General features: G+C 65.6%; 1 protein-coding gene across 1 annotated transcript in view; it reads left to right on the forward strand.

Moving 5' to 3' along the window:
• Nucleotides 1–1149: 1149 nt before the first annotated feature.
• POLD1 (DNA polymerase delta 1, catalytic subunit) overlaps nucleotides 1150–18029 on the forward strand; it is a 40329-nt gene continuing 23449 nt past the window's right edge. The window contains 10 exon segments of the mRNA XM_065655366.1: nucleotides 1150–1247; nucleotides 1250–1379; nucleotides 2769–2876; nucleotides 3746–3870; nucleotides 6435–6573; nucleotides 9037–9205; nucleotides 10888–11111; nucleotides 12072–12238; nucleotides 12760–12864; nucleotides 14367–14507. Of these exon segments, the coding sequence (XP_065511438.1) occupies nucleotides 1209–1247; nucleotides 1250–1379; nucleotides 2769–2876; nucleotides 3746–3870; nucleotides 6435–6573; nucleotides 9037–9205; nucleotides 10888–11111; nucleotides 12072–12238; nucleotides 12760–12864; nucleotides 14367–14507 (1347 nt within the window). The 5' untranslated portion in view covers nucleotides 1150–1208.

Here is an 18029-nt window from a genome sequence, read left to right on the forward strand (position 1 = left end):
TTGGGGCATTTTGGGCTATTTAAGGTCGTATTCTGGGTGTTTTGGCCCCCCCCCCCACCATGGAAGGGCAACTTCCGCCACACTCAACATGGCGCTTCCCGCGCCGGAAGCTCGGCGTCACGTGCCGCGGCGTCTACCAATAGCCGCGCACCTCCGGGCAGGAAGTGCGGCGCCGGCCACGCCACCGGAGCTGTTGGCGGGAGAACGCGGGTGAGCGCCGGGCCGGGGGGGGGGGGCCCGGATCCTGGGGGGGTCTCTGAGGGGATTTTGGGGGTCCCGGGGGGTCCCGGCGGGATTTGGGGGGTCCTGAGGGGCTGGGGAGGGCCCTGGGGGGTGTCTCTTGGGATCCTGGGGGGTCCTGAGGGGTTTCTGGGGGGGGGGTCCCTGTGTTGTGGGGTCACTGGGATATTTGGGGGGGTCCCTGTGGTTTGGGGGTCCCTGGGATGTGGGGTGGGGGGTGTGTGGGGGGGTCCCCGTGTTTGGGGGTCACTGGGATGTTTGGGGGGGGTCCCTGTGTTTGGGGGGGTCCCCACACCCTGAGGTTATTTCTGGGGGGGTCCCCGTGTTTGGGGTCACTGGGACGTTTTGGGGGGGTCCCGTGTTTGGGGGTCACTGGGATGTTTGGGGGGGTCCCAATGAGCAGAGGTTGTTCCTGGGGGGTCCTTGGGATGTGGGGGGGGTCCCCGTGTTTTGGGGGTCACTGGGATGTTTTGGGGGGGTCCCTGTTTTTCAGGGGATCCCCACACCCTGAGATCGTTCCTGGGGGGGTCCCTGTGGTTTGGGGGGTCCCCACACCCTGAGGTTATTTCTGGGGGGGTCCCCGTGTTTTGGGGGTCACTGGGATGTTTGGGGGGGTCCCTGTGTTTTGGGGTCCCCACACCCTGAGGTTGTTCCTGGGGGGGTCCCCGTGTTTTGGGGGTCACTGGGATGTTTGGGGGGGTCCCAATGACCAGAGGTTGTTCCTGGGGGGGTCTCCGTGTTTTGGGGGGGTCCCCACACCCTGAGGTTGTTCCTGGGGGGGGGGTCCCCGTGTTTGGGGGGGTCCCACACCCTGAGGTTATTTCTGGGGGGGTCCCCGTGTTTTGGGGGGTCCCCACACCCTGAGGTTGTTCCTGGGGGGGGGTCCCCTTGTTTGGGGGTCACTGGGACGTTTGGGGGCCCCGGTGCTGTGGGGTGACCCCGTTTCCCCCCTGTCCCCCCAGGAGAGGATGGAGGGGAAGCGGCCGGGGCCCCCCGGGGGGCCCCCCAGGCCAAGCGCTGGCGGGGGGGGCAGGGGGGGCCCGACCCCCCCTCCCAGTTCGAGGAGGAACTGGCGCAACTGGAGGAGCTGGAGGAGCTGGAGGAGCCGGGGGCCGAGGAGACGCCCCCCCTGGGGCTGGGTGGGTTTGGGGGGCTGGGGGGCAGGATGGGGGGCTGGGGGGGTTTGGGGGCGCTGGGGGGGTTTTGGGGGCTGGGGGGGTTTGGGAGCGCTGTGGGGCAGGATGGGGGGCTGTGGGGCGGGATGGGGGGCTGGGGGGGTTTGGGGGGCTATGGGGCAGGATGGGGGGCTTTGGGGGCGCTGTGGGGCAGGATGGGGGGCTGGGGGCGGCTATGGGGGTTTGGGGGGGCTGAGGAGCTATGGGGCAGGATGGGGGGCTAGGGGGGGTTTGGGGGCGCTGGGGGGGTTTGGGGGCGCTGGGGGGGTTTGGGGGGCTGTGGGGCAGGATGGGGGGCTGTGGGGTGGGATGGGGGGCTGTGGGGGTTTGGGGGGCTGTGGGGCAGGATGGGGGGCTGGGGGGGTTTGGGGGCTATGGGGGTTTTGGGGGCTGGGGGGGTTTGGGGGCGCTGTGGGGCGGGATGGGGGGCTGGGGGGGTTCGGGGGGCTATGGGGCAGGATGGGGGGCTGGGGGGGTTTGGGGGGCTATGGGGCAGGATGGGGGGCTGGGGGGTTTGGGGGCGCTGTGGGGCAGGATGGGGGGCTATGGGGCAGGATGGGGGGCTGGGGGGTTGTGGGGGGCTATGGGGGTTTGGGGGGCTATGGGGCAGGATGGGGGATTTGGGGGGGGGCTGGGGGGCAGGATGGGGGGGCTATGGGGCAGAGGGGGAGTCACTATGGGGCAGGGGGTGCTATGGGGTCTCTATGGGGCAGGGGGTGCTGCGGGTCAGAGGGGGGGTCTCTATGGGGCAGGGGTCTCTGTGGGTCAGTCTGTGGGGCAGAGGGGGGCTATGGGGTCTCTATGGGTCTCTGGGGGTCTCTATGGGTCTGTGCCCCCCAGGCAGTCAGTCTGTGGGGCAGAGGGGGGCTATGGGGTCTCTATGGGTCTGTGCCCCCCAGGGGGTCAGTCTGTGGGGCAGAGGGGGGCTATGGGGCCTCTATGGGTCTGTGCCCCCCAGGCGGTCAGGTTGTGGGGCAGAGGGGGGCTATGGGGTCTCTATGGGTCTCTGGGGGTCTCTATGGGTCTCTATGGGTCTGTGCCCCCCGGGCGGTCAGGTTGTGGGGCAGAGAGGGGCTATGGGGTCTCTATGGGTCTGTGCCCCCCAGGCGGTCAGGTTGTGGGGCAGAGGGGGGCTATGGGGTCTCTATGGGTCTCTGGGGGTCTCTATGGGTCTCTATGGGTCTGTGCCCCCCAGGGGGTCAGTCTGTGGGGCAGAGGGGGGCTATGGGGTCTCTGGGGGTCTCTATGGGTCTCTATGGGTCTGTGCCCCCCAGGCGGTCAGTCTGTGGGGCAGAGGGGGGCTATGGGGTCTCTGGGGGTCTCTATGGGTCTCTATGGGTCTGTGCCCCCCAGGCGGTCAGTTTGTGGGGCCCGTGAACCCCAAGTGGTTCCGCCCGGCCCCTCCCCTGCAGCCCCCGGACCCCCTGAGCTTCCTGCAGCTCGACGTGGATCATTACACGGGTACGGACCCCCACCGTGGGACCCCCACCCCGGGGACCCCCCCCCGGGACCCCCAGCCCTGGGACCCCCGGGACCCCCCTGAGACCCCCCCCAGGACCCCCACCCATGGGAACCCCCCGAGACCCCCCACCCCTGGGACCCCCACCCATGGGACCCCCAGGACCCCCCTGAGACCCCCCCGGGACCCCCACCCATGGGAACCCCCCGAAACCCCCACCCCTGGGACCCCCCCCGCCAGGACCCCCACCCATGGGACCCCCAGGACCCCCCTGAGACCCTCCCGGGACCCCCACCCATGGGACCCCCACCCATGGGACCCCCCCCCCCCAGGACCCCCCTGAGACCCCCCGGGACCCCCACCGATGGGAACCCCCCAAGACCCCCACCCCTGGGACCCCCACCCGTGGGACCCCTGGGACCCCCCTGAGACCCCCCCGGGGACCCCCACCCATGGGTCCTCTGGGACGGCCCCCAGGATCCCCCACCCATGGGACCCCCCCCCAGGATCCCCCACCCATGGGAACCCCCCAGACCCCCCCAGGACCCCCCCCAATCATGTGAGACCCCCACCCATGGGACCCCCGTCCCGGACCCCCCCAATCATGTGACACCTCCCCCATGAGACCCCCACCCATGCGACCCCCCCCAGGACCCCCCACCCATGGGACCCCCCCCAGGACCCCCCCAGAGCACCCAGGGACCCCCCCCAGGACCCCCCACCCGTGGGACCCCCCCCCCAGGACCCCCCCAGAGCACCCAGGGACCCCCCCCCCAGGCCCCCCCACCCACATATACCCCCATATTGGGGGGGGGGGGGTGTCACCCCCATCTCCCCATCGCGGGGGGGTGACGCTGCCCCTCCCCCCCAGGCTCGGCCCCCCCCGGGATTTCGGGGGCCCCCCAGGGCCCCTCCCCCATCCTGCGCCTTTTTGGGGTGACGGCGGCCGGGAACAGCGTCTGTCTGCACGTGCACGGCTTCGCGCCCTATTTCTACGTGCTGGGCCCCCCGGTGAGCGACGACCCCCCCGGGGGGACCCCAAAAGCCCCCGAACCCCAAAACCCCCCTGAACCCCAAAAATCTTCCCCCAAATCCCCCCCTGAACCCCCAAATCCCCCCCGAACCCCAACCGCTTTCTGCCCCTATTTCTACGTGCTGGGCCCCCCCGGTGAGCGACGACCCCCCGGGGGGGACCCCAAACCCCCCCTGAACCCCAAAACCCCCCCTGAACCCCCAAATCACCCCCCAAACCCCAAAACTCTTCCCCGAACCCCAAAATCCCCCCCGAACCCCAACCACTTTCTGCCCCTATTTCTATGTGCTGGGCCCCCCTGGTGAGCGATGACCCCCCCCGGGGGGACCCCAAACCCCCCCTGAACCCCAAAACCCCCCCGAGCCCCCAAATCACCCCCCAAACCCCAAAACTCTTCCCCTGAACCCCCAAATCCCCCCCGAACCCCAACCACTTTCTGCCCCTATTTCTACGTGCTGGGCCCCCCAGTGAGCGACGACCCCCCCGGGGGGACCCCAAAACCCCCCTGACCCCCCTGAACCCCAAAACCTCCCCCGAACCCCCAAAGTCCCCCCGAACCCCAAAAATCTTCCCCCGAACCCCAAAATCCCCCCCGAACCCCAACCACTTTCTGCCCCTATTTCTACGTGCTGGGCCCCCCCTGCTGAATAATGACCCCCCCGGGGGACCCCAAAACCCCCCTGAACCCCCAAATCCCCCCCACACCCCAAAACTCTTCCCCCAAACCCCCAAATCCCCCCCGAACCCCAACCACTTTCTGCCCCTATTTCTACGTGCTGGGCCCCCCAGTAAGCGACGACCCCCCGGGGGGGACCCCAAAACCCCCCTGACCCCCCCGAACCCCAAAATCCCCCCCTGAACCCCAAAATCCCCCCTGACCCCCAACCTGCAGCACCTGTGCCCATTGCAGCAGGAGCTGGACGGGGCTGAACCCCCTTTCCTTGTGTCCCCCCCATTCTGCGACCCCCCCCATTTCCCCTGGGACCCCCCCCCATTTCGTGACCCCCCCATTTCGTGACCCCCCAATTTGTGCCCCCCCCCAGATCAGCACCTGTGCCTGTTGCAGCAGGAGCTGGATGGGGCTGAACCCCCTTTCCTTGTGTCCCCCCCATTCTGTGACCCCCCCATTTCCCCTGGGACCCCCCCACTTTGTGACCCCCCCATTTCTGCCCCCCCAGGGCTGGAGCCGCAGCACCTGTGCGCGTTGCGGCAGGAGCTCGACTCACCTGACCCCCCCTTTCCCTGTGTCCCCCCCATTCTGGGACCCCCCCATTTCCCCAGGGACCCCCCCACTTTGTGACCCCCCCATTTCCCCCCAACCCCCCAATTTGTGCCCCCCCCAGATCAGCACCTGTGCCCGTTGCAGCAGGAGCTGGATGGGGCTGAACCCCGTTTTTGTGACCCCCCCATTTCCCCAGGGACCCCCCCCCACTTTGTGACCCCCCCATTTCGTGACCCCCCCCCATTTCCCCCGACCCCCCAATTTGTGCCCCCCCCAGATCAGCACCTGTGCCTGTTGCAGCAGGAGCTGGATGGGGCTGAACCCCCTTTCCTTGTGTCCCCCCCATTCTGCGACCCCCCCATTTCCCCTGGGACCTCTCCACTTTGTGACCCCCCCATTTGTGCCCCCCCCATTTCTGCCCCCCCAATTTGTGCCCCCCCCAGATCAGCACCTGTGCCCGTTGCAGCAGGAGCTGGACTCACCTGACCCCCCCTTTCCTTGTGTCCCCCCCATTCTGCGACCCCCCCATTTCCCCAGGGACCCCCCCACTTTGTGACCCCCCCCATTTCCCCCTGACCCCCCAATTTGTGCCCCCCCAGATCAGCACCTGTGCCCGTTGCAGCAGGAGCTGGACTCACCTGAACCCCCTTCCCTTGTGTCCCCCCCATTCTGCAACCCCCCATTTTTCCCTGGGGGGCTCCCCCCACTTTGTGACCCCCCCATTTCTGCCCCCCAGGGCTGGAGCCGCAGCACCTGTGCCTGTTGCAGCAGGAGCTCGACTCACCTGACCCCCCCTTTCCCTGTGTCCCCCCCATTCTGTGTCCCCCCATTTCCCCTGGGACCCCCCCGCTTTGTGACCCCCCGATTTGTGCCCCCCCAGGGCTGGAGCCGCAGCACCTGTGCCTGTTGCAGCAGGAGCTCGACTCACCTGACCCCCCCTTTCCCTGTGTCCCCCCCATTCTGCGACCCCCCCATTTCCCCTGGGACCCCCCCACTTTGTGCCCCCCCCATTTCGTGACCCCCCAATTTGTGCCCCCCCCAGATCAGCACCTGTGCCCGTTGCAGCAGGAGCTGGACTCACCTGAACCCCCTTTCCTTGTGTCCCCCCCATTCTGTGACCCCCCCATTTCCCCTGGGACCCCCCCATTTCGTGACCCCCCATTTCTGCCCCCCCAATTTGTGCCCCCCCCAGATCAGCACCTGTGCCCGTTGCAGCAGGAGCTGGACTCACCTGACCCCCCCTTTCCCTGTGTCCCCCCCATTCTGTGACCCCCCCCATTTCCCCTGGGACCCCCCCACTTTGTGACCCCCCATTTGTGCCCCCCAGGGCTGGAGCCGCAGCACCTGTGCGCGTTGCGGCAGGAGCTGGAGCAGGCGCTGCAGCGGGAGCTGCGGGGGGGGCCCGACCGGGCCGTGCTGGGGCTGGAGCTGTGCCGGAAACAGAGTGAGGGACCACCCCGAACCCCAAAACTGCCCCAAACCCCCCCGAACCCCAAAACTGCCCCTAAACCCCCCCTGAACCCCAAAACTGCCCCAAACCCCCCGAACACCAAACCCCCCCGAACCCCAAAACTGCCCCCAAAGCCCCCGAACCCCAAAACCCCCCCTGAACCCCAAAACTGCCCCAAAACCCCCTGAACCCCAAACCCCCCCCGAACCCCAAAACTGCCCCTAAACCCCCCCTGAACCCCAAAACTGCCCCAAACCCCCCCGAACCCCAAACCCCCCCTGAACCCCAAAACTGCCCCAAACCCCCCCGAACCCCAAAACTGCCCCAAAACCCCCTGAACCCCAAACTGCCCCAAACCCCCCCCGAACCCCAAACCCCCCCCGAACCCCAAAACTGCCCCAAAACCCCCCGAACCCCAAAACCCCCCCTGAACCCCAAAACTGCCCCAAAACCCCCCGAACCCCAAACCCCCCCCTGAACCCCAAAACTGCCCCAAACCCCCCCGAACCCCTAAACCCCCCAAACCCCCCCGAACCCTGGGACCCCCTGAACCCCAAAACTGTCCCAAAACCCCCCTGAACCCCAAAACCCCCCAAACCCCCCGAAACCCAAAACTGCCCCAAAACCCCCCCGAACCCCTAAACCCCCCCTGAACCTCAAAACTGCCTCAAACCCCCCCGAACCCCAAAACCCCCCAAACCCCTGAACCACCCCCGCACCCCTAAACCCCCTGAACCCCCAACCCCCCCCGAACCCCTGAACCACCCCCGAACCCCCCCGAACCCCAAAACTCACCCGAACCCCCAAACCCCCCGAACCCCCAAACCCCTGAACCACCCCCGCACCCCAAAACCCCCGAACCCCAAAACTGCCCCAAACCCCCCCGAACCCCCAAACCCCCCTGAACCCCAAAACTCACCCGAAGCCCCAACCCCCCCCCCGAAGCCCAAGCCCCCCAAACCCCAAAACTGCCCCAAACCCCCCACACCCCTAAACCCCCAAACCACCCCCGAACCCCAAAACCCCTCTGAACCCCAACCCCCCCCAAACCCCCAACCCCCCCACGAGCCCCAAAACTCACCCAAAGCCCCAACCCCCCTGAACCCCAAAACCCCCCAAACCCCAAAACTGCCCTAAACCCCCCGAACCCCCCCAAACCCCCAAACCACCCCCGAACCCCAAAACTGCCCCAAACCCCTCTGAACCCCAACCCCCCCCAAACCCCCCCTGAACCCCAAAACCCCCCCGAACCCCCAAACCCCCCCTGAGCCCCAAAACTCACCCAAAGCCCCAACCCCCCCCCAAACCCCAAAACCCCCCCTGAACCCCAAAACTCACCCGAAGCCCCAACCCCCCTGAACCCCAAAACCCCCCGAACCCCAAAACTGCCCCAAACCCCCCAAAACCCCCCTGAACCTCCAAACCCCTCTGAACCCCAACCCCCCCCAAACCCCCCCTGAACCCCAAAACCCCCCCGAACCCCCAAACCCCCCCTGAACCCCAAAACTCACCCGAAGCCCCAACCCCCCCCCCGAAGCCCCAAACCCGCAGCCAAGGAACTGGGTCCTCAATGGGGGAAACCCCCCGTTTTTGGGGTGTCCTGACCCCCCTGTCCCCCCAGGCATGTTGGGGTTCCCTGATCCCCCCGTCCCTATTTTGGGGTTCCCTGCCCCCCCATCCCATTTCCGGGGTGCCCTGACCCCCCCTTTTCCCCCATCCCTATTTTGGGGTTCCCTGCCCCCCCGTCCCTATTTTGGGGTTCCCTGCCCCCCCATCCCATTTTCGGGGTGCCCTGTCCCCCCAGGCATGTTGGGGTTCCCTGACCCCCCCGTCCCTATTTTGGGGTGCCCTGCCCCCCCGTCCCATTTCCGGGGTGCCCTGCCCCCCCCTTTTCCCCCGTCCCATTTTGGGGTGCCCTGCCCCCCCGTCCCATTTTCGGGGTGCCCTGCCCCCCCTTTCTGCAGGCATGCTGGGGTTCCCTGCCCCCCTGTCCCATTTTTGGGGTGCCCTGACCCCCCCTTTTCCCCCATCCCTATTTCGGGGTTCCCTGCCCCCCCCGCCCATTTCCGGGGTTCCCTGCCCCCCCCTTTTCCCCCGTCCCATTTTCGGGGTGCCCTGCCCCCCTTTCCGCAGGCATGCTGGGGTTCCCTGCCCCCCCCCCATTTTCGGGGTGCCCTGCCCCCCCCCTTTTCCCCCGTCCCTATTTTGGGGTGCCCTGCCCCCCCTCCCATTTCCGGGGTCCCTGCCCCCCCTTTTCCCCCGTCCCATTTTTGGGGTGCCCTGCCCCCCTTCCGCAGGCATGCTGGGGTTCCCTGCCCCCCCGTCCCATTTTTGAGGTTCCCTGCCCCCCTGTCCCATTTTCGGGGTTCCCTGCCCCCCCCTTTTCCCCCGTCCCATTTTTGGGGTTCCCTGCCCCCCCGTCCCATTTTCGGGGTGCCCTGCCCCCCCTTTCCGCAGGCATGCTGGGGTTCCAGGGCGCGGTGCTGTGTCCGTTTGTCCGGGTCACCGTGTCCCTCCCCCGGCTGGTGGCCCCCGCGCGGCGGCTGCTGGAGCAGGGGCTGCGCTGGGGGGGGCTGGGGGTGCAGCCCGCCCCCCCCTTCGAGAGCAACGTCGACTTCGAGATCAGGTCAGAGCCCCCCCAAAATAACCCCCGTGTCCCCAAAATTGTCCCTGGGGTCCCCAAATTGCCCCTGGGGTCCCTAAATTGTCCCTGGGGTCCCCAAATTCTCCCTGGGGGGGGCTGGGGGTGCAGCCCGCCCCCCCCTTCGAGAGCAACGTCGACTTCGAGATCAGGTCAGAGCCCCCCCCAAAATAACCCCCGTGTCCCCAAAATTAACCTGGGGTCCCCTTGTGTCCCCTGGGGTCCCCAAATTGCCCCTGGGGTCCCTAAATTGTCCCTGGGGTCCCCAAATTGTCCCTGGGGGGGGCTGGGGGTGCAGCCCGCCCCCCCCTTCGAGAGCAACGTCGACTTCGAGATCAGGTCAGAGCCCCCCCAAAATAACCCCCGTGTCCCCAGAATTAACCTGGGGTCCCCAAATTGTCCCTGGGGTCCCTAAATTGTCCCTGGGGTCCCCAAATTCTCCCTGGGGGGGGCTGGGGGTGCAGCCGCCCCCCCCTTCGAGAGCAACGTCGACTTTGAGATCGGGTCAGAGCCCCCCCCAAAATTAACACTTGGGGACCCCCCCGTGTCCCCAGAATTAACCCTGGGGTCCCCCCGATGTCCCCCGGGGTCTCCCTGTCTCTCCAATGTCTCCCTGTCTGATGTCCCCTTGTCTGTCCCATGTCCCCCTGTCCGTCCCCCTGTCCCCATGTCCCCCTGTCCCCACGTCCCCTGTCCGTCCCCCTGTCCCCCTGTCCCCATGTCCCCCTGTCCGTCCCCACATCCCCTGTCCGTCTGTCCCCATGTCCCCCTGTCCCCATGTCCCTGTCCCCACGTCCCCTGTTTATCCCACATCCCCTGTCTGTCCCCATGTCCCCCTGTCTGTCCACATGTCCCCTGTCCCCCTGTCCATCCCACATCCCCTGTCTGTCCCCTGTCCCCATGTCCCTGTCCCCGTGTCCCCTGTCTGATGTCCCCATCCGTCCCCTATCCCCATGTCCCCTGTCCCCACATCCCCTGTCCATCCCCCTGTCTGTCCCCTGTCTGATGTCCCCCTGTCCCCATGTCCCCTGTCTGATGTCCCCCTGTCTGTCCCCTGTCTGATGTCCCCTGTCTGATGTCCCCCTGTCCGTCCCCTGTCTGATGTCCCCCTGTCTGTCCCGTCTGATGTCCCCCTGTCCCTGTCCCCCTGTCCCTGTCCCCCATGTCCCCTGTCTGATGTCCCCCTGTCCGTCCCCTGTCTGATGTCCCCCTGTCCATCCCCTGTCCCCTGTCCCCCCCCGTCCCCCGTCCCCTGTCCGTCCCCCGTCTGATGTCCCCCTGTCTGTCCCCCTGTCTGTCCCCTGTCCGTCCCCTGTCCCCCCGTCTGTCCCCTGTCCCCCTGTCTGTCCCCCATTTGATGTCCCCATCTGTCCCCTGTCCCCCATCCCCCCCCGTCCCCCTGTCCCCTGTCCGTCCCCTGTCCGTCCCCTGTCCGTCCCCCGTCCCCCCGTCCCGCTCTCCGTCCCCCGTCCCGCTCTCCGTCCCCCGTCCCGCTGTCCGTCCCCCGTCCCCTGTCCCCCTGTCCGTCCCCCGTCCCCCGTCCCGCTGTCCGTCCCCCGTCCCGCTGTCCGTCCCCCGTCCCCCTGTCCGTCCCCCGTCCCCTGTCCCCCTGTCCGTCCCCCTGTCCCGCTGTCTGTCCCTGTCCCTGTCCGTCCCGCGTGCCGCAGGTTCATGGTGGACGCGGGGCTGGTGGGGTGCTGCTGGGTGGAGGTTGCGCGGGGCCGGTACCGGCTGCGGGGGGGCCCCGCGGGCTGCCCCCCCGTGTCCCTGTGCCAGCTGGAGGCCGATGTCACCTGGCGGGACCTGCGCTGCCACCCCCCCGAGGGCCGGTGGCTGGGGCTGCCCCCCCTGCGCCTGCTCAGCTTCGACATCGAGTGCGCCGGCCGCAAGGGTGGGACGGACGCACGGACGCGGGGGGACAGGGGGACATTGGGGACAGGGGGACATGGGTATATGGGGACAAGGAGACAGGGGGACATTGGGGACAGGGGGATATGGGGACATTGGGGACAGGGGGACATGGGGATACGGGGACACAAGGACACAGGGACGCGGGGGGACGCTGGGTGACAGACAGGGGGACATGGGGACATTGGGGACAAGGGGATATGGGGACATTGGGGACAGGGGGATATGGGGACAAGGGGATATGGGGATATGGGGACGGGGGGACGTGGGGATATGGGGACATTGGGGACATGGGGATATGGGGATATGGGGACATTGGGGACATTGGGGACATGGGGATATGGGGACATTGGGGACAGGGGGATATGGGGACGTGGGGACAGGGGGACATTGGGGACAGGGGGATATGGGGACAGTGGACGGGGGGATATGGGGACTGGGGACATAGGAACATGGGGGATATGGGGACAGGAGGTTATGGGGGACAGAGGGACGTGGGGACATGGGGACATTGGGGACAGGGGGATATGGGGACATGGGGACACGGGGGCATGTGGGGATATGGGGGGGACATGGGGGGACATCGGAGCACAGAGGTGACACCGGGGGGGGTTTTGGGGTGTCCCTGGCCCCCCTGTGACCCCCGTGTCCCCCCCAGGGGTGATTGATCACGGGGGGGGGGGGGGGGGTGCAGGCACTGAGGTTTTGGGGTGTCCCTGGGGGTTCAGGGGAGGTTTGGGGGTTCAGGGGAGGTTTGGGGGTTCAGGGGGGTTCTGGGGTGTCCCTGACCCCCCTGTGACCCCCGTGGCCCCCCCAGGGGTGTCCGCTCATGGTGCTGCAGGCACTGAGGTTTTGGGGTGTCCCTGGGGGTTCGGGGGGGGTTTGGGGGTTCGGGGTACCTGGGGGGGTTTTGGGGTGTCCCTGACCCCGTGTCCCCCCCCAGGGGTGTTTCCGGAGCCCGAGCGCGACCCCGTGATCACGGTGGGGGGGGTGCTGCAGCGCCAGGGGGACCCCGAACCCTTCGTGCGCGTCATCTTCACGCTGGGCTCCTGCGCCCCCGTGCTGGGCGCCCACGTCTGCAGCTTCGACACCGAGGAGCAGCTGCTGCAGGTGAACACGGGGCTATGGGGGGCTATGGGGGGCTATGGGGGGGCTATGGGGGCTATGGGGGCTATGGGGGGGCTATGGGGGCTATGGGGTCTATGGGGCGCTATGGGGCTCAGGTCTGCAGCTTCGACACCGAGGAGCAGCTGCTGCAGGTGACCATGGGGCTATGGGGGGGCTGTGGGGGGGCTATGTGGGTCTATGGGGGGCTATGGGGGGTCTATGTGGGGCTATGGGGGGCTATGGGGGGTCTGTGGGGGTCTATGTGGGGCTATGGGGGGTCTGTGGGGGGCTATGGGGGGTCTGTGGGGGTCTATGGGGTCTATGTGGGGCTATGGGGTCTATGGGGCGCTATGGGGCTCAGGTCTGCAGCTTCGACACCGAGGAGCAGCTGCTGCAGGTGAACATGGGGCTGGGGGGGGCACTGGGGGGGTCCCCGGGCGTCAGGGGGGGTTTGGGGGTCCCTGATGTTTTGGGGTCCCCCCTGACCCCCCCGTCCGTGTCCCCTCCCCCGCCTCCCCCGCCAGTCGTGGGCCGAGTTTGTTCGGATCGTGGATCCCGATATCGTGACCGGTTACAACATCCAGAACTTCGACCTGCCCTACCTGCTGCAGAGGGCAGAGCTGCTCAAGGTCAGACCCATAGCTGCCCCATAGCGACCCATAGCGACCCAGAACCTGCCCCATAGCGACCCATAGCTGCCCCCCAGCCCTGCCCTACCTGCTGCAGAGGGCAGAGGTGCTCAAGGTCAGACCCATAGCTACCCCATAGCAACCCATAGCGACCCAGAACCTGCCCCATAGCGACCCATAGCGACCCATGACCTGCCCTACCTGCTGCAGAGGGCAGAGCTGCTCAAGGTCAGACCCATAGCGACCCATAACCTGCCCCATAGCGACCCATAACCTGCCCCCAGCCCTGCCCTACCTGCTGCAGAGGGCAGAGCTGCTCAAGGTCAGACCCATAGCGACCCCTAGCGACCCAGAACCTGCCCCATAGCGACCCAGAACCTGCCCCATAGCGACCCAGAACCTGCCCCCCAGCCCTGCCCTACCTGCTGCAGAGGGCAGAGCTGCTCAAGGTCAGACCCATAGCTGCCCCATAGCGACCCATAGCGACCCATGACCTGCCCTACCTGCTGCAGAGGGCAGAGCTGCTCAAGGTCAGACCCATAGCTGCCCCATAGCGACCCGTAGCGACCCATGACCTGCCCTACCTGCTGCAGAGGGCAGAGCTGCTCAAGGTCAGACCCATAGCGACCCATAACCTGCCCCATAGCGACCCATAACCTGCCCCCAGCCCTGCCCTACCTGCTGCAGAGGGCAGAGCTGCTCAAGGTCAGACCCATAGCTGCCCCATAGCGACCCATAGCGACCCATGACCTGCCCTACCTGCTGCAGAGGGCAGAGCTGCTCAAGGTCAGACCCACAGCGACCCATAGCAACCCAGAACCTGCCCCATAGCGACCCATAACCTGCCCCCAGCCCTGCCCTACCTGCTGCAGAGAGCAGAGCTGCTCAAGGTCAGACCCATAGCGACCCAGAACCTGCCCCATAGCGACCCATAGCTGCCCCCCAGCCCTGCCCTACCTGCTGCAGAGGGCAGAGCTGCTCAAGGTCAGACCCATAGCGACCCATAGTGACCCATAACCTGCCCCACAGAGACCCCCAACCTGCCCCCCAGCACCCCTAACCCCCCTGTACCCCCTCCAGGGTTCCCCCCAGACCCCCAGGGACCCCCAGTGACCCCCCCAGCCCCACAGATCCCCCCCCAGCCCCACAGATCCCCCCACAACCCCCCAGCCCTGCAGCGTGTCCATGACGACCCTCCCGTCCATGGGCACCATCCTGCCCCATAACCCCCCATAACCCCCCTTGTACCCCCCATAACCCCCCCAAGTGACCCGCCCAGGGCCCCCCCGGCCCCACAGATCCCCCCCAGCCCCACAGATCCCCCCCCAGCCCCACAGATCCCCCCACAACCCCCCAGCCCTGCAGCACGTCCATGACGACCCTGCCGTCCATGGGCACCATCCTGCCCCATAACCCCCCTTGTACCCCCCATAACCCCCCCAAGTGACCCCCCCGGGCCCCCCCCGGCCCCCCGGCGCCCCCCAGCTGCCCCCGCCCCGCAGGTGCCGTCGTTCTCGCTCCTCGGGCGCATCCGCGGGCGCCGCTGCCAGATCCGCGACGCGGCTTTTCAGTCCCGGCAGCTCGGGCGGCGCGAGGGGAAGATGGTGCCCATGGACGGCAGGGTCGTCATGGACATGCTGCAGGTCTGGGGGGATCCGTGGGGCTGGGGGGGTCACTATGGGGCTGGGGGGGGCCTGGGGGGTCACTTGGGGGGGTTATGGGGGGATACAATGGGGGTTATGGGGGATTATGGGGCAGGATGGTGCCTATGGACGGGAGGGTCGTCATGGACGTGCTGGGGGGCTGGGGGGATCTGTGGGGCTGGGGGGCGATCTGTGGGGCTGGGGGGGTCCTGGGGGGTCACTTGGGGGGGTTATGGGGGGTACAAGGGGGGTTATGGGGGGTTATGGGGCAGGATGGTGCCCATGGACGGGAGGGTCGTCATGGACACGCTGCAGGGCTGGGGGGTTGTGGGGGGATCTGTGGGGCTTGGGGGGATCTGTGGGGCTGGGGGGGTCACTTGGGGGGGTTATGGGGGGTTATAGGGGGTACAGAAGGGGTTATGGGGCGATACAATGGGGTTATGGGGGGTACAAGGGGGGTTATGGGGCAGGATGGTGCCCATGGACGGGAGGGTCGTCATGGACGTGCTGCAGGGCTGGGGGGTTGTGGGGGGATCTGTGGGGCTGGGGGGGTCCTGGGGGGTCACTTGGGGGGGTTATGGGGGGTTATAGGGGGTACAGAAGGGGTTATGGGGCAGGATGGTGCCCATGGACGGCAGGGTCGTCATGGACGTGCTGTGGGTCTGGGGGGCGATCTGTGGGGCTGGGGGGCGATCTGTGGGGCTGGGGGGGTCACTGGGGGTCTGGGGGGGTCCCTGGAGGGTGTACAGGGGGGTTATGGGGCAGGATGGTGCCCATGGACGGGAGGGTCGTCATGGACACGCTGCAGGGCTGGGGGGATCCGTGGGGCTGGGGGGGGATCCGTGGGGCTGGGGGGGATCTGTGGGGCTGGGGGGGGATCCGTGGGGCTGGGGGGGGATCTGTGGGGCTGGGGGGGCACTTGGGGGGGTTATGGGGGGATACAAGGGGGTTATGGGGGGTTATGGGGCAGGATGGTGCCCATGGACGGCAGGGTCGTCATGGACATGCTGGGGGGCTGGGGGGGGATCTGTGGGGCTGGGGGGGTCACTATGGGGCTGGGGGGGTCACTTGGGGGGGTTATGGGGGTTATGGGGGGTGCAAGGGGGGTTATGGGGGGTACATGGGGGGTTAAGGGGGGTTATGGGGCAGGATGGTGCCCATGGACGGGAGGGTCGTCATGGACGTGCTGCAGGGCTGGGGGCTATTTTGGGGTGGGGTTTTTTGGCTTTTTTGGGTGTTTTGTTGGTATTTTGGGCCGTTTTGTCGGTGGTTTGGGGTGGGTTTGCCCATTTTCGTCTTGTTTTTGCCCATTTTCGTCTTGTTTTTGCCCATTTTGGCCCCGTTTGTGCAGGTTTTGCTGCGGGAGCACCGGCTGCGCTCCTACAGCCTCAGGGCCTGGTTTGGGCCTTTTTGGGCCATTTTGGGCCATTTTGGTGCGATTTTGGGCTATTTTGGGGTGTTCTGTTGGCATTTTGGGGTGTTTTGTTGGTATTTTGGGGTGGTTTTGCCCATTTTCGCCACATTTTGGCAGGTTTTGCTATGGGAGCGCCAGCTGCGCTCCTACAGCCTCAGGGCCCGGATTGGGCCTGTTGGGCCATTTTGGGCCGTTTCGGTGCGATTTTGGGCTATTTCGGTGCGATTTTGGGCTATTTTGGGGTGTTCTCTTGGTGTTTCGGGGTGTTCTGTTGGTGTTTTGGGGTGTTTTTGCCCATTTTCGCCCCGTTTTTGCATGTTCTGCTGCGGGAGCACCAACTGCACTCCTACAGCCTCAGGGCCTGGTTTGGGCCTTTTTGGGCCATTTTGGGCTATTTTGGTGCGATTTTGGGCTATTTTGGGGTGTTCTGTTGGTATTTTGGGGTATTTTAGTAGTATTTTGGGGTGGTTTTGCCCATTTTCGCCACATTTTGGCAGGTTCTGCTGCGGGAGCGCCAGCTGCGCTCCTACAGCCTCAGGGCCCGGATTGGGCCTTTTTGGGCCTGTTGGGCCATTTTGGGCCGTTTCGGTGCGATTTTGGGCTATTTCGGTGCGATTTTGGGCTATTTTGGGGTGTTCTCTTGGTGTTTCGGGGTGTTTTGTTGGTATTTTGGGGTGGTTTTGCCCATTTTCGCCCCGTTTTTGCACGTTTTGCTATGGGAGTGCCAGCTGCGCTCCTACAGCCTCAGGGCCCGGATTGGGCCTTTTTGGGCCATTTTGGGCCGTTTCGGTGCGATTTTGGGCTATTTTGGTGCCATTTTGGGCTATTTTGGGGTGTTCTCTTGGTGTTTCGGGGTGTTCTGTTGGTGTTTTGGGGTGTTTTTGCTCATTTTGGCCCTGTTTTTGCAGGTTTTGCTGCGGGAGCACCAGCTGCGCTCCTACAGCCTCAGGGCCCGGATTGGGCCTGTTGGGCCATTTTGGGCTATTTTGGTGTGATTTTGGGCTATTTTGGGGTGTTCTGTTGGTATTTTGGGGTATTTTATTAGTATTTTGGGGTGGTTTTGCCCATTTTCACCACATTTTGGCAGGTTTGGCTGCGGGAGCGCCAGCTGCGCTCCTACAGCCTCAGGGCCCGGATTGGGCCTTTTTGGGCCTGTTGGGCCATTTTGGGCCGTTTCAGTGCCATTTTGGGCTATTTCGGTGCGATTTTGGGCTATTTTGGGGTGTTCTCTTGGTGTTTCGGGGTGTTCTGTTGGTGTTTTGGGGTGTTTTTGCCCATTTTGGCCCTGTTTTTGCAGGTTTTGCTGCGGGAGCACCAGCTGTGCTCCTACAGCCTCAGGGCCTGGTTTGGGCCTTTTTGGGCCTGTTGGGCCATTTGGGGCCGTTTCGGTGCGATTTTGGGCTATTTTGGTGCGATTTTGGGCTATTTTGGGGTGTTCTCTTGGTGTTTCGGGCTGTTTTGTTGGTATTTTGGGGTGTTTTTGCCCATTTTCGCCCCTTTTTGCACATTTTGCTATGGGAGTGCCAGCTGCGCTCCTACAGCCTCAGGGCCCGGATTGGGCCTTTTTGGGCTGTTTTGGGCTATTTTGGTGCGATTTTGTGGTATTTTGGGGTGTTCTGTTGGTATTTTGGGGTATTTTATTAGTATTTTGGGGTGTTTTTGCCCATTTTCGCCACATTTTGGCAGGTTTGGCTGCGGGAGCACCAGCTGCGCTCCTACAGCCTCAGGGCCCGGATTTGGCCTGTTGGGCCATTTTGGGCCGTTTCGGTGCGATTTTGGGCTATTTTGGTGCCATTTTGGGCTATTTTGGGGTGTTCTGTTGGTGTTTCGGGGTGTTCTGTTGGTGTTTTGGGGTGTTTTTGCCCATTTCGGCCCCGTTTGTGCAGGTTCTGCTGCGGGAGCACCAGCTGCACTCCTACAGCCTCAGGGCCTGGTTTGGGCCTTTTTGGGCCTGTTGGGCCATTTTGGTGGGATTTTGGGCTATTTCGGTGCGATTTTGGGCTATTTCGGGGTCTTCTCTTGGTGTTTCGGGGTGTTCTGTTGGTGTTTCGGGGTGTTCTGTTGGTGTTTCGGGGTGTTCTGTTGGTATTTTGGGGTGGTTTTGCCCA

The sequence above is a fragment of the Caloenas nicobarica genome, chromosome 39 (assembly GCF_036013445.1).
Source record: "Caloenas nicobarica isolate bCalNic1 chromosome 39, bCalNic1.hap1, whole genome shotgun sequence".
In the NCBI taxonomy this organism is placed as follows: Eukaryota; Metazoa; Chordata; class Aves; order Columbiformes; family Columbidae; genus Caloenas; species Caloenas nicobarica.